Source organism: Cebus imitator, unplaced genomic scaffold (assembly GCF_001604975.1).
Source record: "Cebus imitator isolate Cc_AM_T3 unplaced genomic scaffold, Cebus_imitator-1.0 Scaffold32, whole genome shotgun sequence".
In the NCBI taxonomy this organism is placed as follows: domain Eukaryota; kingdom Metazoa; phylum Chordata; class Mammalia; order Primates; family Cebidae; genus Cebus; species Cebus imitator.
The window spans coordinates 4,004,196-4,029,539 of NW_016107347.1; the positions used below are offsets into that span (position 1 = coordinate 4,004,196).

The window sequence follows — 25,344 nt, forward strand, 5'->3', positions numbered from 1 at the left end:
ATCTCGGCTCACCGCAACCTCCGCCTCCTGGGTTCAGGCAATTCTCCTGCCTCAACCTCCTGAGTAGCAGGGATTACAGGCATGCGCCACCATGCCCAGCTAATGTTTTGCATTTTTTGTAGAGACGGGGTTTCACCATGTTGACCAGGATGGTCTCGATCTCTTGACCTCGCGATCTACCCGCCTCGGCCTCCCAAAGTGCTGGGATTACAGGCTTGAGCCACCGCACCCAGCCTAAAACAATACTTATTACTTGGGTAATTAAAAAAATATATTTTCTATTTTTATTCTGCTCTCTTCTCTTCTATTTCACTTTAAAAATTGATTCAACCTATGAAGTTGATTTCGCTCGCCAGTGAGGAGTTGACATCCCCAGTTTGAAACACCTGGAGAATTTCTAGGAATTAGAAACTCACAGCTCCTCACACTAAGGCCACCCATTCTAAGAAACTCCAAGGACACTGTAGTCAGTCACATGTATTTTGTCTGCATCTCCAAGGGATGTCAATGAAAAGAGCCCAAAAAGCTCCATTCACAGAGTGAGGTCATTGCCTGATGAGGGGCACCTGAAATGCCATTCAATTAGTCATGCATCTGCCACTTACTTTATGATGGGCCCTGGGGTAGATGCTGTGGATACGGGAAAATGAGACCCTCAAGAGGCACACAGCTGAACACAGAAGAAGACGTGCAAACAAAAAGCTACAGTGCAGGGAGGTTGCCATAACAACAGAACAACTTATAAGTTTCTCAGGGAGAGTAGAGGAAAGAGGAAGAGCCAGAACTGGTTTGTGAAATGCGTAGGAATTTGTTGGCAAAATAGCAAAGATTCACCAGGTATGGTGGCTCACGCCTATAATCCCAGCACTTTGGGAGGCTGAGGTGGGCTGATCACAAGGTCAAGAGATCGAGACCATCCTGGACAACATGGTGAATCCCCTTCTCTACTAATACTAGAAAAATTAGCTGGGTGTGGTGGCACATGTCTGTAGTCCCAGCTACTCGAGAGGCTGAGGCAGGAGAATCTCTTGAACCTGGGAGGTGGAGGTTGCAGTGAGCGGAGATCGTGCCACTGCACTCCAGCCTGAACAACAAGAGTGAAATTCAGTCTCAAAAACAAACAAACAAACAAACAAACAAAAAAAAAACAAAACAAAACAAAAAACAAAGATTCTGACGGCTCTCAAGTATTTTTCCACCTGGTAGCTTTTTTTTAAATTTGGCAAAGAGAGCTTCATTTCTTTAGGGTAAGATTTTTTTCCCTACTTAGTCAAGTTCCTGTGGGAGAGGGAGCCTTTGAGATGTCGCCAATTGCTTACATCCCCTGAGTCTGAATTCTGTCGTGAGAACAGGGCTTGAGGGGGGAAGAGGAGAAGCGGGAGAAGATAAGGTCTATAAAGCTTAGCAGGAAAAAGGCAAGTAATAGGACACCAGGAAGCGCCAGACTCAAACTGTGCTTTCCAATTGAGCCAGAGTCCAGCTCTGGAGGGCCCAAGGGTCAGTGCATGGTCCACAGTTCTATGCAGGTATTCTACACATGCTTGTTCATGAGAGCCATCTAGGCTGATCTGAACTCCTCATTTCATAGCTGTAATCCTGACTTAAACAGCTGGTAATTCTGATTCCTGGTTGGGTATTCTTCATCAACAAATTAGCACATACTTGTTTAGAAATTTCAGACTATGTGAAAAAGAATTAAAAGGCAATAAAAATAACCACATCAAAATAAGCATAGATAATGTTTTGGTAGATTTCTTTCCAGTATTTTTTTCCATACATAAATATACATTTTTCAATTGAGAATTATGCCATTTATAGAATTTCATTTCCAGCTTTTCTTACTTCCATATATTGTATTTCTGTATTATTAAACAGCAATGTTAATGCCAGCATAGTATTCCACAGTATCATTATCCATATTTTTAAAATAATTTCCCTATGTTTGGATCCTGACACAACTTTCAGAGTTTTAAAAGTCTTTATCTATCTTTTCATTGTTTTAATGAACATTTCTTTGATTTCTGGTTGAAGTCTTCCATAAAATTATTTTGCCATTTATATATTTTTTTCTTCCATAAATTATTTTTCTATGCCTTTTCTCATTTTTCTATTGGGGTGTCAACACCAATTATAAAGGGAGTTGCAATTTTGCATGCTGTCTCTTGCAGCTTCCGCCAAGATAGTAAATTTAGTCACACCACAGTGGCCCACTTCCATTAGCATTGCAGGACTCAGAGACAGAGGATATGGGCAGGGAATTCAGTTTCTCCTTGCTGCTTTGTTTCCTGCGTTCTCTTTTTCCTTGAAACTGCTGTGCAAGCTGCCTCTCCTATCATATCCTATAAATATTGCCAGAGAAAGCCCTTCAACATCACCGTTTCCCTGAGGTTGAAGTGCTTGAGAGATGGCATGTTCTAACACGGGCTTCCAGATCAGATAGACCTGGGTTCCTTATTTGTAAGGTGGAGATGACAGTGCTGTTGTGAGGATTGAATGAGGCTGCCCAGCAAGAGCACAGCTCTGGCACACAGAAGATGCTTAACAAATGCTGGCATCATTCAGCCCGCACACTTCATTTTGTCAGGATTCTAAACACAAGGCAGCTAACCCCTTGTTTACAAACCAAGGAAAGCAGGGCTTGGGAGCTTGGGACTGGAAATGCATTGCCATCTTGCTTATTCACAGCCAGCTTTATTTGCTCCTCCTCTTATCGTTTATTCACTCCTCCTCTCTGGGGCTGGAGAGGAGTGACTTGCCAGTAGTCACAGGTCTCTCTCGATGTGTCCCTGTTTGGCATTCTCTCTGTTCCGCAAGGCTTTGCTGAGCCTGTGTCGGCTATGTTCAACCACCTCTTCAATGCCATTTGTTACATTAGGCCTTGCCCCATTTTCAGCCATGGTTCAGGCTCACCCACTTTGAGAGGTACTTCCAGTTTCCTTCTAATCCCTTCTACCTTACTGTTTTTCCCCATGGAGACATGGGTTGTATTTTTCCCTCTAGATGAGAAGCTTCATGAGAGCAAACTGAATTAAAGGCAGACTTGGTAATAGGGGAAGCAAAACGAAAAGCAAAACAAAACAAAAGCAAACTCCTTGTGACTCAAAAACACAACTAAATGAATGGACTTGTCACATGACCACGTGACAAGTGGAGCCCCAGCTGGCCAGGCATCAGCAATATGGCCTCCGCGTTGTGAATTCCTGAGCCCTCTACACATAGCATTACGGTTCTGCCCTGCACCCAGCCTGGGATGAGGAATCATTGACTCCTTCCTCTTCCCCTTCTGCCTTAACACAGATCTTATCCCTAACTCCAAGACCTTTATCTTTTCCCCTACACCACTTCAGTGCTAGAAGTCCAGCATTCCAACCTGAAAAAGAAGGAAAGAAAAGAAAATGATGAAAGCTTTTTCCTGGTGAGCTTCACACTTACATAGAGCCAATTTTATGGCCACTGAAATCACCTGTAGAAGGAAGGGAGGAAAAAGACATGCAAGGACCTCAGAGCTCAGTTTAGGACCTCTGGGCACTTTTCATTTCCTATTCACATGTCTTATAGGTTGATGCTGTTAGCCGTGTATATGTGTTTTGGTGGGCAGGGTGGAGAGGGGTGAATAGCAACTAAATAGACTAAACTGTAATGAATATGCATTTATTGGATTAAGGAAAGCTATGGGGTTTTTTTTTTCAGGCAGTTAGTGAGTGTTTCAGAACATGAAAACAAGTATTATAGATCCCTGAATAGAAATACTCATTCATTTATCAAATAGTCATTGCTATTAACAGACACTCAATAACCTTTGCACGAGTAAATGAATCCGTGAATGTACAGATAAGGAACAAGCAATACTTTTCAGATTGTGAACAGTAAAACTTGGTTCATTCATTCAGAGTGAAATAGGTCCCTTGAGCAGGCAAGGAATCTGGAGTCTTGGCACAAAAATGGCCATATCTTGGAAGCTGAACCAGGTCGACCTGCTGCTCCTGTAGTTTTTCAACAGGCTGCAGCTAGAGTTCAAGGTCTAAGGCTGCTCCTTAGTATACCCTTGGTGGGGTCCTTCTGCTCTTCCTGCTTAAGAAAGTCTCACTTTAGCTCACCAACAGAGGCTGTTGGATGCTCTGCTGCCACCCACATACTACCTGCCCAGGGGATCTCTCCTAAATTTCAACATGAGTTTTGATGAGGACAAACCACATCCAAACCATAGCACTTACAAAGATGCAGATGAAATGGCCCCGGAGTCTAGGGAGATGTTCCTCTTTTATTGCTGAGAAGAACTCACTTCCTTTAGGTCTACGCTGAAATGTCACCTTATCAAAGAAGTTATCTCCCTGACCACCTGTTATCACACTTTTCCAAGCACTCATTTCACCTCCTCCACCCTCCTCTGTGCTTTTCTACATAGTACTTAGCTGACATATTGCATATTGTCTGACACCCCTTCTTTTAGTACATTTGTGTTGCTATAAAGGAATACCTGAAGCTAGGTAATTTATAAAGAATAAAAGGTTTACTTGGCTCACAATTCTGATGCCTGAAAAAAGTTGAAGACTGGGTGTCTGTGTCTGACTAGGGCCACAGGCTGCTTTCACTCGTGGCAGAAGGTGAAGAGGCAGAGATCACATGGCACCAGAGGAAGTAAGAGATAGAGAGAGAGAGAGAGAGAGAGAGAGAGAGAGAGAGAGAGAGAAAGAGGAGAGAAAGAGAGAAGGTACAAGGCTCTTTTTAACAAGCAGCTCTCAGAGGAACTAATAGAGTGATAACTCACTCAGTCACCGCCCTATCCATGGAGGACATTAATCTATTCATAAGGGATTCACCTCCATGACACCCAAGACCTCCCATTAGGCCCCATCTCCAACATTAGGGATCAAATTTTAACATGAGCTTTGGAAGGACAGGCTTCCAAACTACAGCACCCCCTATAGAATGTGACATTCACAAAGGCAAGGACTTTGTTCTATTCGTTGCTATACCCCAGCACCTAAACCAGTGCCTGACTCAGTGGGTATTCAACAGTATCTGTCGAATGAATGTTGAATGAGGAGAAGGGGAAGGAGGAGACGGGAAAAGCATGTATTATGAACTTACCGTAAACCGTGCCAATATGGGACTTTACCTATGTTATTTTATTTAATTCTTACAACATATTCTCACATTACAGACAGAGAAATGAGCTAGAGAGCTAAGTAAAAATTGCTGAAAATCACAAAGCTGTAAGACATTAGATCATGAAACAGGGTTTGAACCCAAACCTATTTGGTTTCAAATGACATGCTCCTTCCACTATGCCGAGGAGCAGCTGAAAGGGATTGCTTCATGTTTGTAAGCAGTGTGCCAACTTACAAAGGGACAGATGTCTTTAGTTTGTACTCTGGATTTTCACTCACACTTGAGCAGCATGAAATTGTACAACCGGACTATGTGTTGAACCTAAATGACTAGCGTGAGCCAATGGGTTGTCGCTTGGCACTTGGAATTTAATAAATGTTTGCTGGATGGATGGCTGGAGAGGGAAAGAAGGAAAAGGTCAAGAATTAGAAATAAATTGCTTATGCTGAAAATACATTTCTCCTTGATCTCTTTTTCAAATTAAGTTAAACATTTTAAAGTATTGAGTAGAATTGTAAAAAGGTTGAATTTGCCAGATTCAGGAGCCTGTTCGTTACACTTGCTTAATCCCACCAAAATATGGGTAAAATTGATTTTTTTTTTAAATCATGGGACTCTGAGCCCAAAACATACATACAGGTGGGCAGAAACCTCCAAGCTTTATAAGGCTGACCCTTGTTCGAAACCCATTTAGCACTGGCAAATATCCCAGTGGTTGCATTTCCAAACCCCAAGAGAGGAAGGCAAAATGAAGTTGCTGGAGTTGAGTGAATCTGCAGATGGAGCCGTGTGGGAACACTGGGCAGGGAATAGCACACACAGGATTCAGGTATTTTTTCCAACTGTTCACTGCCCAAAGATGGCAGTCTCCAAATTCACACCTGCTCCCCTCTGAAAAATTAGGTGAGTTCAGGCTTATTTTGGTTTGGCTTGGAGAATGAAGCCTCACGTAGAGTCCACACAGTCTCAGGAGGTGCTCGCTTTGAAACCACAGTTCTCTGTGAAGCCCAAGTGCTGCTGAATTCAGTGTGGAGGATCGCTGGGCACATATGGGTAATACAGGTGAGGCTATGGAGTGAGACGGTAAAAGAACAGAAATGCTGGTTGTAAAAGCATGGATTTAGTTGATAATAGTTAAATGTTTCCTTCCACCTATGGAATTAATAAGGAAATAGAGGTTTCATGAACTGGAAAATACACTGTTGATTCAGAAGTTTTTAGACCATTGGGACCTCCTCTCACTACTCCCACCTCCAAAGCCCCCAGTATTGTGCAAGCCCAAATAGGACACCTATTCATCACCTTCCTGAGGTAGACCTCCTCCCCCAAATAGACATTTATTTATTTATTTATTTATTTATTTATTTGAGATGGAGTCTCGCTCTGCTACCAGGCCCCCAGACTGGAGTGCAGTGGCGTGATCTTGGCTCACTGCAACCTCTGTGTCTAGAGTTCAAGTGATTCTCCTGCCTCAGCCTCCTGAGTAGCTGTGACTACAGGCATTTGCCACCATGCCTGGCTAATTTTTGTATTTTTAGCAGATACAGAGTTCATCATGTTGGCTGGACTGGTCTCGAACTCTTGACCTGAGGTGATCCACCGGCCTCAGCCTCCCAAACTGCTGGGATTACAGGCAGGAGCCACCACACCAGGCCCTAAGAGCCACAAATTTTAAAATGGGGACATGAGATACCATGAATGTCACCACTGCAGAAATATGATAAGGGTTATTATGATATAAGGCAGTACAATTAAAAGTAAGAAATAAAATCTGATTCCAAATCACAAGATTTTTCTTTACTCAGCAGCCCTTCTCTCTGACAGTTTGAGCTTCACAGGTCGGTGTGGAGTATTTTCACATGATTTTCAGCTTAGCCTTAACGCCCATTCAAAATGACTTACTCCACCCAGAAAGCCAGCCCCCTGAAGAACTGAGCCTTTTTAAAGAAGCCCCTAAGGCTTTCCTGTTTTATAAACTGGATGTGGTAGGCCAGAATTATCCAGATAAGCTGTTTCTGTTTGGACAGCCAAGCAGGAAAGGGGCCAGTGTGGCATCTTGCAATGCGATGGGCTGGGCAGGCCAGAGCTGCTTCTGTGTGCCCAGAGTGCTGGCTCCAGGATCTCCCACCTGCTGCCCAGGTGCCCCAAGCCAGACAGGGGCCTCTCCTCACCACCTGCCGTGAGTTGGGTGGCCAGGAGAGCCAACAGGTACTCCCTCCCATGCTCACCTGCTTCTACCTACACAACACACACAATTACTCTGGCCCTGGCTGTCTGTTAGCTCGACCACACACCACCGATTTATGAAGGGAGTGAAGCATCCTCCAGACACAGAAGAAGTGAATGCAACACATAGATGACTATTGGCAGTAGCGCTTAGCAGTGTGAGATGCGCAGGCTTTGGAGTGAGAGCCACCTGGGCTTGAGTCCCTGCACTAGCTGTGTGACTGGAGGTGGGCCACTTAGCTCCTCAAGGCTGAGTGCTTCCTTTATAAAATATAAGCCACAGTACCCTCCTCATAGGAGTTTTAAGAAGACAAAACAGGTCACATGTGTGAAGCGATGGGCACACACTTGATGCTCAGTGAAGGGCTGCTCCTGAAATCGTTGTGTATGTGAAAGAGCATCGAAAACTCCCACTCTCCACCTGAGTTAGTTATCCATGGTATTTGCTGTCATTAGCAGATGCTATTAAAATAAACACGAGTCAGACATTTCAGAAACTTCAGCCAAGCAGAAACAGGTTCCTCTTCTGTTTTTCAATGTGCACTGTGGAAGCAGTAAGTCAAAGATCTCTTCATTCAATCATTATTTTACATTGATGAGGCCTCTCCATGACAGGAAGCACCCCATCCCCTTTTTAAAATGAGGTTCATCAACCTTCACTGAAAGTTAGTTTAAAAAGGGACGATCTCTCTAGCCCCAGAAAGCACTGAGTATCATGTGGAACTTTTTCCCAAGGAGAGTGGGAGGGAGGGGCTACCAGAGGAGGTCAAGGCCTGGGCTTCCAGACTGCATTTTCACAAGCTCTTGGGCACAGAATTCTGTTGAGAAAAATTGGAAAAGGGCAGGCCTTGCCGCATGTCAAATTCACTTTTTAAAAATTCCATTGCAATAATATTTTTGGATAAAACAAAACAGACCTGGCCTTCAGGGACAGCCTCCCTCATTCTGTCAGTTTGGATATGGCAAAATGCTATGCAGTAAAAGAATGTGATTTTATGTTAGAGACTGTGGGAGAGCAATGGCTCTCTGTGCGGGCCCAAGACCGGCAGCCCCAGCAGCACCTGGGACCTGGGCAGAAATGCAAAGTCTTGGGTCGTATCCCAGACCGGCTGAATCAGAAACTCTGGGGTGGGCCCAGCAATCTCTTCACCAGCTCCCTCCAGGGAATGCTGATGTACACTCAGGCTCTAAAACCACTGACTCGGTGTAGTGGGGTTTGCCCTGTAGTTAATTGGTAGGGAACTTTCACCACGTACTTGTATACATGTTACTCCTGTGAGATTGGATCTCATTTTTTTAGATAAGGAAATTGAAGATCAGGTAAGTTGTGACTTGTCCAGAGTCTCACAGTTGGTAAGTTGCAAAGCCAGGATTTGTGCCCAGGTCCCTCTGAGGCCCAGGTATAGGAATGAAATATAGTGGATGAAAGTTTGGGCTCTGGAGCCAGAGTGCCAGAGTGTCAGGGTCGAAATCCTAGCTGAGTTGTTTAAGTGCTGTGTGTCCCCAGGTGAGTTGGCTAACCACTCTGTGCCTTGATTTCCTCCTGCAAGCCTCTACCTTATGAGGGTTTTGTAGAAATTCAATAAGATAATTCTTGTAAGGCAGTTGAAGCAGTAGCTGGCATATAGTAAACACTCAGTGAGTGCTATTTTTTACTGTAGTTGTTATATAGCCTCTCGGAATTGTGGGGTGGGCAAAAATACATAGCATCTTCCCTTGGGTCGCTTCCTTGGCGTTGACCAATACGATAGTCCAAAATGCCAATAAAAACAATCAACAGCCTCCCTCTCCCTGAAAGCCCTTTCAGAGGCCACCCATTCCAGACCTAAGAGGCCCCCGTTACTCGCTTGAATCCCATAAAGTAGCTGTCCTTTCACTGAGCCAGCCTCCTCCATGAGCGTGTCACATGCCAACTGCCCAGCTATACATAGCTCAGGCCTACTTTGAGGGCAGCAGAAAGTGACAGGAGATTACCGGAGAGAAACGTCAGCTCTCTGGTTTCAGGGGAGGACACACAGTTGTTGAATTGCTTGTCTTGTCGCCAGATGGCATGAGGGACGGTGGGTACAAACAGCCATTTGGCTCTTGGCTTACATGAAAAGAGCAGGGTTGCAGCCAGGGTGTTTTTAATGACTAGCCTGAGGGACATTCACTTGGAGCAGAGATCTGTGACATTTTCCCCCAGGCTCAACTTTTTTTTTTTTTTCAGATTTCTGGCCCTGCAGAAAGAAATTGTCACCCACTTCCCTTCAACAAGTAACCACCTCCTTTTTCTTTATGACCATCCACCTCCCCACCTTCCCTCTGACTGTGTAGTAAATTAGTCTTTCTCCTCTACAAAGACAATTCTTGGGAAATAGTACAAATGTAACTTTCTTCCTTTCTTTCCCTGGATTAGAGCTGGTAAGTCCCATGAAGAGACTGGGTTGGGTGGGGTCTCCACGGAAGTATTGGATGTGGTGCCCTGGGAGTCCCAGGGGCAGTCCTGCAGCACGGGGTGCCCCTCTCGCTCCTGTGTCTCCTTGAATAAGTGAGCCACACCTGCTCTAACATGTCCTTGCCACTGACCCAGTGGTTTAACTCCCAGCTTTGGCTTCTGTCCCAGCTCTTCTCTAAAAGGTCACCCATGACTTCCCAGTCCTGAGATGGGGGTCCCACCCTCCTTGACTCCCTGCAACATTTGGTATGACCACCTGCTTCTTTGTGACTCTGGAGTCATGACACCAGGATCCTTTCTCTGCCCCCAGTTCTCCCACAGCTCTGCTTTGCCTCCAGGACAGGCTTCTTGCTCTTCCCTCGGACACAGACAGACCTTGACCCTGTGGCTTTCTCTCACATTCGCCTCCCACAGATGTCACCTGTCCTCAAGCCCTCACCTCTCACACGGGACCTCTCACCTGAGCCCTAGATCAGCACCTCTGGCTCTGGGCTGGACGGCCATGTCCGTGAACTCTCTGGGTCTGAATCCATGCTGAGAAGCTTCCCCAGCTCCATCATGCCCTTCTGCCATCACTGTGTCCTCCACTTCATTTCCTCATGGGAAACAAACCATCTTGCCTCCTCCCTCTTCTCTGGTCTCTCTCCTTCTCTCTCCAAAGCCAAGGAAGAGTTACCAGGTCTCGCTGATTCTCAACTTGTAGCATCACCTGCACAAGCCACTTTTTCTCCCATTGACACTGTCTTAGATCAGAGACATCTCCCACATAGACTTTGACATCAGCCTCCCAACTGGTGGCCTTTCCTTTCCACTCTCCTTTCTGTCTGCTCTGTGTACTCAGATCTACTCTTGCCAACCTCAGTTTAAGTCATATTACTCTCCTACTCAGACAACCCCCAAATCTGAAAGCTCTAGACTAGAGCTTCCAGTCCTAGTAGTCAAGTCCTTCACACATTTTTTCTAATACGATTTTAACATGGGATTTCTTTCAGCTCCTCAAATAAGCCCACTGCTCAGGTAGGCCAGCCTGTTCTCCTGCACACCCCTGCACATTCCCACCTGCAAGCCTTTGCTTACACCATTTCCTCCTCTTGGGATGCCCTTTCAGCCCCCCCCCCCGCCTACCCGACAGTCCTCTTCCAAGGTCTAGCTGGCCTCCCCTTTTCTAAGCAGCCTCTGTCTTCATTCATTCATCTACTGAAGAAACTACTGTTTGTTTTCTTTTTAGATTTCCTCTGTTCAGGTATTATGCTAGGTGCTAGAGATAGCATGGGAGAAAAACAGACACGGACATGGAGCTTACAGGCTACAATATGGACAATTGCTGGACAAAGAATCATATAATAAATTCATGTGCACTTGCAACTGTGAAATGGTTGCAAAGGAAAAGCACAGGGTGCTACGATTAAGGGTTAAAAGGGAAAAATTAAGATTGGGAGTCAGGGAATGCCTTTTAAGGAACTGACATTTAAATATAGACTTCAGAAAAAACAGAAACCAGCAAACAGTTGGGGAAAGGGAATTCTATTTGGAGTGACGGGTGTGTGTAAAAGCAGAGTATGTGTTGGTGCCTTTGTGTGAATTAGAACAAGGCGTCCCCGCAAGCAGCTGAAGCTTCCACTGGCCTCGGGTTTGAGAGCACAGTTGAAGGAGGTGTTCCTGTGCAGAGACCTGAGCCAGGAACGGGTTTGATGTTTTGAGGAGCCAAAGACAATTGTATTAAGTAAGAAATAGAGTGACCCCTAATGAGGCTTGAAAGATAGGTAGGACAAAGAGTGCAGGACATTGTTGGCCATGTTAGGGATTTAGATTCATCCTGAGTGCATGGAAATTTAATCCACAGTGCTTATCACAGCCCACTAAGCTCTGCAGGATTTGACCTCCCAGCCCACGAACTCTCTAAGTCTCCACAGCTCTTATTTTTCTGTCCTACTCCTATAGCACCCAGAGCTATTTTTTAATGAGTTTCCTCCATCAAGTCTCAAGGTCCTTGAAGCTGACATGTGTCTTACACGTTTTTGTTAACACAGTAGGTTCTCAATTAATGATTGCTCTCTTTCCATTGCCATACTTTAAACACTATGGTATTTTTGAATTGGCACAAGATCCAGAACCCTAGCCAACTCTCATAAAAGTAAGAAGAAAATCTAATGTTTACTAAGCACTTACTGCATGCCAAGAACTGTGCCAAGCACTTTACATGCATTATTTCAGTATGTCACACGTACAGAGTTAATGCAATTCCTACCAAAATTCTAGTAAGAATTTTTTGTATGTATACATTATTCTGAAACACAATTATTCTGAAGTTTATACAAAAATGCTAGAGGGCTGGTAGAGTTAAAGCAATTTCAAAAAAGAAGAATAAAGTGAAAAGAGATAGTCTACCTGCTCTCAGTATACTTGATCCTAGCTACTGCAATCAAGACTATGTGGTGTTGGCACAGGAACAGACATATAGAGCAATGGAACAGAATTGAGAAACTGCAAATAGAACCACATGAATATGTCAACCGATTTTTGACAAAGGTACAAAACCAATTGAGTGGATGAAAGACAGCCTTTTCACAAAAAAATATCGGAACAGTTGAACATCTGTTAGCAAAAATAGAAAAAGGAACCTCAACCTGTCTTAAATTTGATTCACTCAAAGTGAATCAGGAACTTGAGTGTAAAATGAAAAACTATAAAACTTTTACTAAAAATAGGAGAAGAATTCGGATCTGAGGCTAGGCAAAGGGTTCTTGGACTTAACATCAAAAGTATAATCCATGAATGAATAATGTGATCAACTGGACTTCATCAAAATTGAAAACTTTTGTTCACAACTCCTATTCAATATAGTATTGGAAGTTCTAGCCAGAGCAATTAGGCAAGAAAAAGAAATAAAACGCCTTCAATTAGGTAAAGAAGAAGTCAAATCATCCCTATTTGCAGACGACAATATCATATATTTAGAAGACCCCATCATCTCAGCCCAAAACCTCCTTAACCTGATAAGCAACTTTAGCAAAGTCTCAGGATACAAAATCAATTTGCAGAAATGACAAGCATTCCTATACATCAATAACAGACAAACAGAGAGCCAAATCATGAGCGAACTCCCATTTACAATTCCTACAAAGAGAATAAAAATACCTAGGAATGCAACTAACAAAGGATGTAAAAGATCTCTTCAAGGAGAACTACAAGCCACTGATAAAGGAAATAAGAGAGGACACAAAACAGATGGAAAAACATTCCATGCTCATGGTTAGGAAGAATCAATATTGTGAAAATGGCCATACTGCCCAAAATAATTTATAAATTCAATGCTATCCCCATCAAGCTACCATTGACCTTCTTCACAGAACTGGAAAAATCCACTTTAAACTTCATATGAAACCAAAAGAGAGCCCACATAGCCAAGACAATTCCAAGCAAAAAGAACAAGCTGGAGACATCATGTTACCTGACTTCAAACTATACTACAAGGTTACAGTAATCAAAACAGCATGGTACTGGTACCAAAACAGGGATATAGACCAATGGAACAGAACAGAGGCCTCAGAAGCAAAGCCACACATCTACAACCATCTGATCTTTGACAAAGCTGACAATAACAAGCAATGGGGAAAGGATTCCCTGTTTAATAAATGTTGTTGGGAAAACTGGCTAGCCATATGCAGGAAGCTGAAACTGGACCTCTTCCTTATATCTTCTACAAAAATTAACTCCAGATGGATTAAAGATTTAAACATAAGAACTAACACCATAAAAACCCTAGAAGAAAACCTAGGAAAAACCATTCAGGACATAGGCACAGGCAAGGACTTCATGACTAAAACACCGAAAGCAATGGCAACAAAAGCCAAAATAGACAAATGGGACATAATCAAACTCCACAGCTTCTGCACAGCAAAGGAAACAATTATTAGAGTAAACTGGCAACCAACAGAATGGGAAAAAAATTTTGCAATCTACCCATCAGACAAAGGGCTAATATCCAGAATCTACGAAGAACTAAAGTAGATTTACAAGAAAAAAACAAACAAACCCATTCAAAAGTGGGCAAAGGATATGAACAGACACTTTTCAAAAGAAGACAAATATGCGGCCAACAAACATGAAAAAATGCTCATCATCACTGGTCATCAGAGAAATGCAAATCAAAACCACATCGAGATACCATCTCATGCCAGTTAGAATGGCAAGCATTAAAAAATCTGGAGACAACAGATGCTGGAGAAGATGTGGAGAAATAGGAACGCTTTTTACACTGTTGGTGGGAGTGTAAGTTAGTTCAACCATTATGGAAGACAGTGTGGCAATTCCTCAAGGATCTAGAAATAGAAATTCCATTTGACCCAGCAATCCCATTACTGGGTATATACCCAAAGGATTATAAATTGTTCTATTAGAAAGACACATGCACATGTATGGTTATTGTGATGCTGTTTACGATAGCAAAGACCTGGAAGCAACCCAAATGCCCATCGATGATAGACTGGACAAGGAAAATGTGGCACATATACACCATGGAATACTATGCAGCCATAAAAATGATGAGTTCACGAGGTCAAGAGATCGAGACCATCCTGGTCAACATGGTGAAACCCTGTCTCTACTAAAAATACAAAAAATTAGCTGGGCATGGTGGCGCATGCCTGTAGTCCCAGCTACTCGGGAAGCTGAGGCAGGAGAATTGCCTGAACCCAGGAGGTGGAGGTTGCGGTGAGCCGAGATCGTGCCATTGCACTCCAGCCTGGGTAACAAGAGCAAAACTCCGTCTCAAAAAAACAAAAAAAAAAAATGATGAGTTCATGTCCTTTGTAGAGACATGGATGAATCTAGAAACTATCATTCTCAGCAAACTGACACAAGAACAGAAAACCAGATACCAAATGTTTTCACTCATAGGCGGGTGATGAACAATGGGAACACTTGGGCGCAGGGAAGGGAACAATCTCACAGAGATAGGTAGGGGTTGGAGGGGTGGGGAGGGACAGTGGAGGGGGCAGGGAGGATGGGGAGGGATAACATCAGGAGAAATGCCTGATGCAGGCGACAGGTGGTGGGGGTGGATGGAGACGGCAAACCACCATGGCATGTATGTACCTATACAACAATCCTGCAGGATGCAGGATGTGCACATGTACCCAAAAGCCCAAATACAATTAAGAAAAAAAGAAAGAAAAAAATGATATGTTATTAATGTGTATTAATTTTATCAGCCACTAAAAGTAATAAAATAATTTTTCAAATTTTTTTAAAAAGATGAAAAAATTATGATATTGAATGTTTGCAACCCACAAAAAATGATAAATGTTTGCAGTGATAGGCATGCTAATTACACTGATCTGATCACATGAGTCAAAACATCACTGTGTACCCTATGAATATGTACAGTTATTATTTGTCAAAAAAAGAAGATGAAATGACACAACTATAGAGTGAAAGAAAAGACTTATACACCATATATCTGAAAAAGGATCGGTATTAAAAAAAACTCTGAAAATTCAACAACCAAAAAGCAATCCAGTTAAAAAATGAGCAAAAGATGTGAACAGGCATTTCATAGAAGAGAACATACATATGGCAAATAAGCACATTTAAAAATGCTCAACATTGTTAACCATTAGGAAAATGCAAATTAAAACCACAATGAGATAGTACTACATACCTGTCAGAATGACGGAAATGAAAAATGGTTATGCTATCAAGTCCTGATAAAGATGTGGAAAAGCTAGATTGTTCATACCTTGCTCATGGGAAGGTGAAACAATACAGCTACTCTGAAAAGTAGTTTGGCAGCTTCTTTAAAAACTAAACGTGTAACTACCATACAACCCAGTAATTATACTACTAGATATTTATCTCAGGGAAATTAAGACTCAAAAACCTATACACAAAGGTTATAGCAGCTCTATTCATACTAAGCAATAACCGGGAACAACCCAGATATCCTTTAATGAGTGAATGATTAAACAGACTATGGTACACTCATACCTTAGAATTCTATAAAATAAAAATAAAAAGCAATAAAAAAGAAATGACGTACTGATACATGCAACAACCTCGAGGAATCTCTACGTAATTAAGCTGAGTGAAAAAAGTCAGTCTCAAAAGGTTACATACTATAGGATTCCATTTATGTAACATTCTTGAAATGACAAAATTATAGGAATGGAGAACAAATTAGTGGTTGGCCAGGGTTAAAGAGGGGATGGGAACACAAACCAGTGGGTCTGACTGTGAAGGACAACAGAGGGATCCTTGTGGCGATGGAAGTGTTTTGTATCTTAACTGTATCAATGTCAATATCCAATTTGTGACGTTGTACCTCTGTTTTAACAAAAGATGTTACTATTGAGGGAAACTAGATGCAATGTGCAAGATAGCTCTCTGTATTATTTCTCACAAGTACACATTAATCTACAATTATCATTTTTTAAAGTTTAACTTAAAAAAAGCAGTATTAATATTTCATGATCTGTCTAGTAGCATCTCCATTGTTTCCATTTCAAGTCCCTGCTCAAACAGATGGCAAGAGTTAGATATCAGTCCTGAAGTAAGCAAGTACGCCCAACTTGCTCATATCTACGTTTCAGGAAGCTTAACATAATGCCAGCCTTGTGCTTGGTGTCATCATCTACGCTGGTGTCTACCCAGAGTAGTTTTCAGCTATCTGCCCATCTAGCACGCTGCTGCATCCTTCTGGCCTTTGGAGCCAAACCCCCGACCCCCGATACTCTGCTAGTCTCAATGTGCTGCAGGAAACCTTGAGAGGACGTCTCAGGTCTATTCACCCAGTGAGCATTTCTACTTCACAAGCCCAGGCGTGGGGAAGGGGAGGGGATGCTTGGGTATTGAGGACATAGGACTCCTTTATTCTTAGGTCCTCTTGCACTCCTGCTCTACCCCAGGTACATGTGGCAGCTAGAGAAGGGCTCAGGGTCTCTTGTCAGGCATCCATGCTTCCTTCCTGATTCTTCTCTCTCCCGATCCAGATTTTATCTACTCCAAGGGCAGAAAATGGTATGTAATAGTGGATATATTCTTCCAAATTTTCTGTCTTAGGTCTGCTCCTCAGATTTTTCCTCCTCGATTCTCAGCATTCTCCTAAATCATCCTTCCCCTTAGGGGACAAGAATACATTTCCTTTGCTGCTGCTTGACTTGGTCACACAGTAATAGCATAGAGAAAAACCCTTCTGTTGATATATGAGGATCGTAATCCTGTAATATTTTCTACCATCCTTCTGCCCTTAGCGCACTTATCTTTCCATTTGTTCCTTCAGCTTGTGGCCCAGGTCCTTGAACATAAAGCTATAGGCTTTGTGATGGTGGATGCCAAGAAAGAAGCCAAGCTTGCCAAGAAACTGGGTAAGTGTGATTTTTGAGACACAGTATGTGGGAAAGAAATGAATGTGTCTTGCAAAAAGAATAGTACAGTTGTAATTACTCTTGCATGACTGGGCTCTCTTTAAAGATGTATTAAATGATCCTGCACTCCTTCATCTTTGGCTGGAGAAGGGTTTTATAAAAGTAAACACAGGCCTGAATTGAATGGTTTCACATTAATCATGTAAGACGTTGTTGCATCAGTACAACGAAGAGGACTTCTTCCTGGAAAAACTGATGCTAAAGGGTCGAGCTTTTACTTTCAGCTTCTACAGCAAGCTAAAGGGCCAGCTTCTCTTATCTCACCACTGTGGTGATCTCTCTGAGAGAGTTAGAAAACTCTCTTCTTTCATCACATATCATTTCGTTGCTTTGCGACTGAAGCAGCCGACAAAAGATAGTATTAATAGTAATAATGCCAGGGTAACAGTGCTTTTTAAATTCAAGGCTAAACCCCAGCTGGGCATTATCACTGAGGAGGAGAGGGAGGACGGAGGTGAGGATTAGTTAAGTGACCGCATAATGGAAGTTGTACTCTCTAGTGTCAATATGTCATGCTTAAGTGCAGTGCACTTTAAGATTTGCACCCCTGTGATCTCAAAGAGAGAGAATATGGGTAGCTCCTCTGGTTTTCTTTTCCTTTCTTTTTCTTTTCCCTCCCTCCCTCCCTTCCTTCCTTCCTTCTTTCCTTCCTTCCTTCCTTCCTTCTTTCTCTTTTTTTTTTTTGAGTCAGGATCTCTTCTTACTCTGTCACCCAGGCCGGAGTGCAGTGGTATGATCTTGGCTCATTGCAACCTCTGCCCCCTGGAATCAAATGTTTCTTGTGCCTCAGTCTCTCAAATAGCTGAGATTACAGTCACACACTTGGCTCATTTTTTTTTTCTTTTTTTAGTAGAGACAGGGTTTCATCATGTTGGCCAGGCGAGTCTTGAACTCCTCACCTTGAATGATCTGCCTGCCTTGGCCTCACAAAATGCTGGGATTACAGGTGTGAGCCACCACTCCTGGCCTGCTCCTCTGATTTTCACACACTGACACACGTGTACTGCCCATTTGACTTTTTCTGCATGACCAGTGAAGAGTGGCTATTAAAAAAAATAGCAGGTTATAAAACAGGACCTTTGAAGAAAGGTTAATTGGATTTGGAGTAGTAAGTACAGGAAAAAAAAAGATTAGTGGTGGTTCAATAAATGCCTTCAGGCACATAAAAGTCCGTTATCCTGGAAAATTACAGACAACTGTTTCCTATTTTATTTTCAAGAAGACCAGTCATTTTAAAAAAAGATTTAAATTACAGGAGACTATTTAGGTTAGACACAAGAAAGAATTCATGACTATAAAATTATAATGAGTTATTAAGAATGTCTGGACACTTTGGGAGGCCAGGGGCAGAGGACTGCTTGAGCCCAGGAGTTTGAGACCAGCTTGGGCAACACAGTGATACCTCAGCTTTACAAAAAATTTAAAAATTAGCCAGGCATGGTGGCATGTGCCTGTAGTGTCAGCTACTTGGGATGAGAGGATGGCTTGAGCCAGGGAGGTCAAAATTGCAGTAAATTCTACCTGCATGATTCTGCCACTGCACTCCAGCCTGGGCAACAGAGTGAGATTCTGCCTCAAAATAAATACGTAAATAAATAAAGCCTGGGATGTCTCTTCCCCTAAAGACATATTAAGGGATATTTTTCTCCCTTGAGTATGGGAGCAAAACACGTTAAGCTCTTTCCCTAGAGTCAAAAACAATTTAATGAATTCTGTCTCCTCCCCCAGCAGTCTCTTGATTCTTCTTCTGCCTTCTTATTGCTTTAATGAGAAGTTGAATTTGGGAGTATTTCCAGCAAATTTAATTACATAAAAATGCTAGTGTCCCAGTGATCAAAAAATTTTGAGTGGACAAGCTGGGCAAGTATACATAAAAATAGACTGGCAAAGACTATGAGGGGCTTGGGACATTGAAACAAACTTTTCTCCAAGCTCAGCTGGAAAGAGTTGGGGCAGTTTCCTTCTTGCTATTTGATCCCTGGGGGTTTACAGGACAGTGGAGGTATTTTGTGAACCTGCTTCTTGATCTTCATTCCTCTTCCATTTGCCTTATTTTGGCCTCTGTCAAATTGTGCCTGAAAACTGCAGTAGCCTTCTAACTGTGGTTTTGCTCAAGACAAAATCTGACAGCAGGATATTGGCTAATGTTCCCTAGGGCACCGTTTGAGATCAGCCATCATTGACATCAAGAAAATCTGGCAGGATCGGACATGATGTCCCATGCCTGTAATCCCAGCGCGTTGAGACCAACCTGGGCAACATAGCCAGACCTTGTCTCTTAAAAAAAAAAAAAAAAAAAAAAGTTAGCCAGCACGGTAGCACATGCCTGTAGTCTCAGCTCCTCAAGAGGCTGAGGCAGGAGCCATGATCATGGCCCTGAAATCCAGCCTGGGTGAGGGAAACCTTGTCTCAAAAAACAAAAAACAAACAAAAAAGAATACCTGGCATATTGCTCCTTTTGATTTACGAATGGTGCCCCCACCGTTTCCCCGCCATGTGCCAGAGGCTCCTTATACCTCATGTATGCCTTGGGACGCAGCAGGCAGCAGGCTTCCCATCCCTGGAAGTTCTGCAGAAGAGTTCATTGGGAGAAAACATTCTCCAGCTAATAGTTTTAAAACAATCTAAAGAATTAAGGATGCCATGCAATTGGACCAAATGCCAGCTTTGGCTATGTAACATTCCTGGGGAGAAAAATACAGTTTTCCAACAAGCATTTGTTAAGGTACACAACATCAGACCAAGGGTGCTACAAGGCAGAAAAATAAGAAGACGCTGAGCCTGTCCTTGTAATACCTACCAACCAACTGGGTGAAGAAGATGTGTGGGATTCAACAGGAACAGGAAGCAAGCTGTCCATCCTGACCGCACACGTTAGTAGGGTGCTAATGAACACAGGCTCTGTACGAGGCACTGGGATGCCTGGAAGACGATGAACCTACCCTCAGAGAACTCACTGTGATAGTGGAGACCTATAAATTGAGCTAAAGAAAGATCAATCACGGCATGAGCTCAGTGAGCTGATGTGAGATTGAAGTGACCTTTCTTAAGAAAAATGAACCCTAATCTGAGACCTGAAGAAGCTAATCAAGACGGAGGTCATTCCAAGCTGGGGGAACAAGGAAAACATAAGTCTGGAGAATAATGCTCTGTGACTTTCCCTCTACCCACCCTTTTATGTAAGCAAGTGGGAAGGAAGCACAGGGAGACAAGGGACAAGAAAGCAATTCTCAAAGGAGCACGGGTCTACCCAAGGGAGAATGAAAATGATAGAACTGGAACCAGATTTTGGAGGGACTTTAACGCAAGGCTAAGGGGCCAGGTGGGCAGTGGCCATTAAAACTCTTTGATAAGGAGAATGACATGAGGTCAGCTGCAGTTTTGGAAAACTAAAGCAGTGGTGGGGTGGAGAATAGACTTTTAAGTTGGAATCCAGGTGGAATTTTTCTTGACTATTTCCAATTAAATGACCACTTCAGGAGCGCTTCACAAGTGTTATTTTAGGGGAATTGATTCTTGGCTTAATGCTGGTTGCACTAATCCTGAGCCCACTGTCTCCCAGAAACCCTGAGCCAGACCTCAGCCAATACAATGTCTCGTCCTGCATCAGGATGACCCTCTCTGTGGGCCTCTGTTTCTCACAGGTTTTGACGAAGAAGGAAGCCTGTATATTCTTAAGGGTGATCGCACAATAGAGTTTGATGGCGAGTTTGCAGCTGATGTCTTGGTGGAGTTCCTCTTGGATGTAAGCATTTACACACAGTGGCCCTGCAGGGAGCTGTCTCTGCCCCAATATATGGAGAGATAGAACCCCAAAGAACAGAGAAGCCAGAGAACCTGACCTCGTCTGTGACAGGATTTTCAGGATTCACGAAAAAACTAAGGAGCACCTATATTATTGCACTGTCTACTAGGAAGCTGATCTTTAAGTCACCCTAGAAACTGCTGGGGACCATGAAGTAGTAATACGCTAATTCTCTTACCAGTTGTACATATTAAAATCTCCTTGGCTTTGCTCCACTATTGTTAAAGAGGAGCTGGGGAATGTGGGGAGAGAGGGGGATAACCAGCCATCTGAAGAGAGAGGAGGGACAGGAGTATCCATCAGCCAGGTCACCCTGGGTTAGGTACCCTCAGAGCAACGCAGAAAAGTGGCAGAACTAATGAGCCCCCCAATATCACACTCATTTTCAGCCATGAAATTACCACACCCTCATATCCATATGCACAGAGAAACAGAGGAACAAACATTATAAAAATATTTCATCCATAGATAAACTCACACTTTCAGTAACTGCTGTGAAATTCAATGCTTTGCACACATGTTCTTGCACAGATAAAAAACCTACTGTTGAACATCCATGCCGACGATTCCTTATCTATCAGCTAGCACCCAGTGGTCTATAGTTCTTTCTCTACAGTGTCAAAAATCCGAGGGAAGGTCAGCAGTGAGTTGGAAGCTATGTCTTACCAAAACCGTGCCATCTCATGACCCATTGTGCTTGGCCATCTCATTGACCCACACCCACAACCCTAAAACAGTTGAGAGGGATGACAGAAGTCTGGCACAACATGGTGCTGCCCCAGCCTGATCAGCTAGGAGGAGGCTTTTGGAAATAAGACTGACCACTTCAAACAATAAACAATGCGATTGACTTAAAAAGTAGAAGCCTCCGTTAGGGCAGACTTTACACTTCGTCAAACCCAGACACTGGCTCCATTTTTCTCTGTAAATCACAGATAACTCTGTTTTCGGTATGTGGCCTGTGTCCTCAAGCTGGCGATTCTCAAAGTGAGCTATAAGATGGCCAGCAGCAGGAACCAACACATCACGTTTCCTCATTCATATTCCATGATAGAAAAAACAAATTTGGCTTCCATTGCCCTTTTAAGTGTAAAGTGCTTTCCCCAAAGGCTTCAGCCAACCTGTCCTTATTGGGCTAGTTACTTGCCCATTCCTGAATCAATAACTGGCAAGGGAAGTTATGAAATCCACCTAAATATCCAGCAGATGAGTGGATAAAGAACATGTAGTGTATATACACAAAAAAAAACACTATTCCAAATGACATTTCTCGAAAAAAAGAAAGATGCAATGTCATTTGGAACTGTACAGGTGGAATTGGAAAACATTATGCTAAGTGAAATAGCCGAGGCACAGAAAGACTAATACCACATGTTCTCACTTATATGTGGAATCTAGAACACAAGAACTCACAGAAGCAGAGAGGAGCTACCAGAGACTGGGTAGGGGCAGGGGAATGGAGGGATGATGGTAGAAGGGTGCAAGGCCTCAGTTAGACAGGAGGAGTGCGATTATGTTCTTTGAGATATATTGTACAGCATGGTGAATAGAGTGAATAATACGTATTACACATTTCAAAATTACTAAAAGAGTAAATTTCAAATGTTCTCTCCACAAAAAATGACGACGGCAAAACTAATTAGCTTGATTTAATTATTTCACTTTGTATTTATAGATCATAGCAACACTTTATATCCGATAAATACATACAAGTATAATTTATCAATTTACAATTCAAAACTGTTTTTTAAAACCGGCAGAAGGAATAGGTTGCCCCCACCAATCATCTCATTCTTTGAGCAAAGGTCTAGTCCTCAGAAGGTACGGCTGGTATGCTCACTGGGGGTTTGTGGGGAGAATGGAATAGACATTTGAGGCACCACCCACAAAGTCTGCTACAACTTCCCTCCAGCACACTCAATTTCCCCAGTGGAGAAGGAAATCTCTTGTTTGAACATATTTGTGTGTGTGTGTGTGTGGCATTTCAGCTAATTGAAGACCCAGTGGAGATCATCAGCAGCAAACTGGAAGTTCAAGCCTTCGAACGCATTGAGGACCAGATCAAACTGATTGGCTTTTTCAAGAGTGAGGACTCAGAATGTAAGTTGTCTGCCAACCTCAACCTATCAGTCTAAAGGCTAGATTTCCAATAAGGTACCTCAAAAGGGGATGGGGAGTTCAGTACCTCTTTTGCTGGGTAAAATAGAGGTTAGAATTCCTTCCTGAGCCTAACACTATGGAGCACATGTGCAAAAGTTATACAAAACACTCAGGAAAGCTGAAAGAATATTAAGGTGGGGCCAGGTTCTCTGCTTTACAGCAGGGTGAGTGTTCTACAGAAGAGAGAAAAGCCCTTCTCCACTTTTCCTGCCTGACCACCCCTCAGTCAGATTCTAACCTACAATGGGACAAGCAATGGGCTATCTCCCTGGCATTGGCAGCTCCTCTGGTCACCAGCTGGAGAGCTTTGCAGTCAATTGGAAAGCATGAGTGGAAAATTGGGGTAGGGATGGGCTGAGTAGCTGCTACAGAATGTGAAAAATGGCTGGCCAAGGCCACAGCTGACCGCCAAGGCTGCCTGCCATAGTGCAGCCACACCCTTGGGCATATCCCTTGGAAAGCTTTGTGACCAGATTTCGGGTGGACACAAGGACTTACGATAGCATCAGCACAGCCCAGCCCATATAGGGATGAGAGGGTGGTGGGGGTGAGTCAGGAAGATCAGGAAGAAGGGACCAGGAGAAGTAATCACTTAAGTACTGTACATATTTAAAAACTGCTTTGGCAGCATGGGTCCAATGAAGTAGGCTTTTTTTTTTTTTTTTTTTTTTTTTTTTTTTTTCCCAGTGTCTCAGCCTTGGAGAGAGAAAAAGCCTTAGAGGGGGTGAGCATAACTCTGGTAGCATTCATACAAGTAGGAAGTGCAAGTGTGGGCTGCTTATGACTCTGGGAACCCCAAAATATTCTGAAATTGTTTGCAAGCCCATTTCTTTAACAAGTCTGCCTGCTAGTATCCTTAGTCACCTCATCAACAACCTATTCATTTTCTGTCTCCCATGCCCCAACTTAACCCTCTCCTCATTTGCTTCTGTCACACCTCCGTTTACAGTGCTTAAAATGAATGTGCTAGAGGGAGGTAGCTAGCCAGGAAGATTTGCCCAGTTCGTCTTTAAGAGACTTTATTGTAATTTGTACATTTCCGTATCAGTGCTGACTACTCTGGGGTGCTTCTCCTGCCCCTTCCTTTTCAGTTCCTCTGCCTCAATTTGTTTCCATCTTTACGTTCCTTTATCCTCTTCATCCATGTAGCTCAGGATGGAAGATAAGTGGAAGGAAAAGCCAAGGTTAGGATAGAGAGCACACCTCCCAGTACCTTTCTTCCCCCACCTAGACGAATGATCATAATAACACCAATTAACACGTTTCATATGCCAGGCCCTATGCTAGGAGCTTATATGGAGGCCTTAATTTCATTCTCACAGCAAGCATGAGAGGTGGTTATCATTATCATCTGCATGTTGCTGATGATGAAAGGATGGAACTGAAAGGTGCAATTAACTTGCCTATTATCACACAGCTAGTAAATAGTGGGGCCAAGACTGAAATCCTAGGAATGTGACTTTAGAGTTTATACACTTAACTACCGGGCTATGTTTTCAAGACTTTGTAAACTTAGGTCATTGCACAGATAAAATGTGATGATGCTTGTAGAGTATAAAATGGAAGTAAATGTGAAGGGGTTGGGCTTAGTGAAAAAATTAACTTTGCATTGTATAAAAAGAAAATAATATGAAATATATTACACATTGCATTGTAAAAATTTTCCAATTTTTAAAAAAATTTGAATGAGAATCTTATGCTTACTTCAAGAATATAGCTGTTTTTTGAGATCTAGTTTTTCTCTGTTGCCCAGGCTGGAGTGCAGTGGCATGATCTCCGCTCACTGCAACCTCTGCCTCTTGGGATGAAGCTATTCTCCTGATTCAGCTTCCTGAGGATTATAGGTGCCCGCCATCACGTTAGTATTTTTAGTAGAGATGGAGTTTCACCATCTTGGTCAGGCTTGGTCTTGAACTCCTGACCTCAAGTGATCCACCCGCCTTAATCTCCCAAAGTGCTAAGAATACAGGTGTGAACCACCATGCCCGGCCTAAAATATAGCTTTTAGATATTAGCTTTTATGTTTGAAATAAAAACATGAAATTCCTTATCCAGATTTTAAATGATGAGCTCTTCAAATTCTTAATGATCACCATCGACAAGAGACTTCACTTGTATATGTGGATGGTGACAAAAAGGGGGATAATATCCATTGCTTTTTCTTTCCTTTTTTTTTTTTT

General features: G+C 42.9%; 1 protein-coding gene across 2 annotated transcripts in view; it reads left to right on the forward strand.

Annotated features, from left to right (window-relative positions):
- Positions 1 to 25,344, forward strand: part of CASQ2 (calsequestrin 2) — a 65,674-nt gene that overhangs the window by 3,406 nt on the left and 36,924 nt on the right. For both annotated transcript variants that reach the window (XM_037737001.1, XM_017524207.1), the window contains exons 2-4: positions 17,055 to 17,139; positions 20,844 to 20,944; positions 22,993 to 23,104. In XM_037737001.1, coding sequence (XP_037592929.1) covers positions 17,055 to 17,139; positions 20,844 to 20,944; positions 22,993 to 23,104 — 298 coding nt within the window. The remainder of the gene's footprint in view (positions 1 to 17,054; positions 17,140 to 20,843; positions 20,945 to 22,992; positions 23,105 to 25,344) is intronic.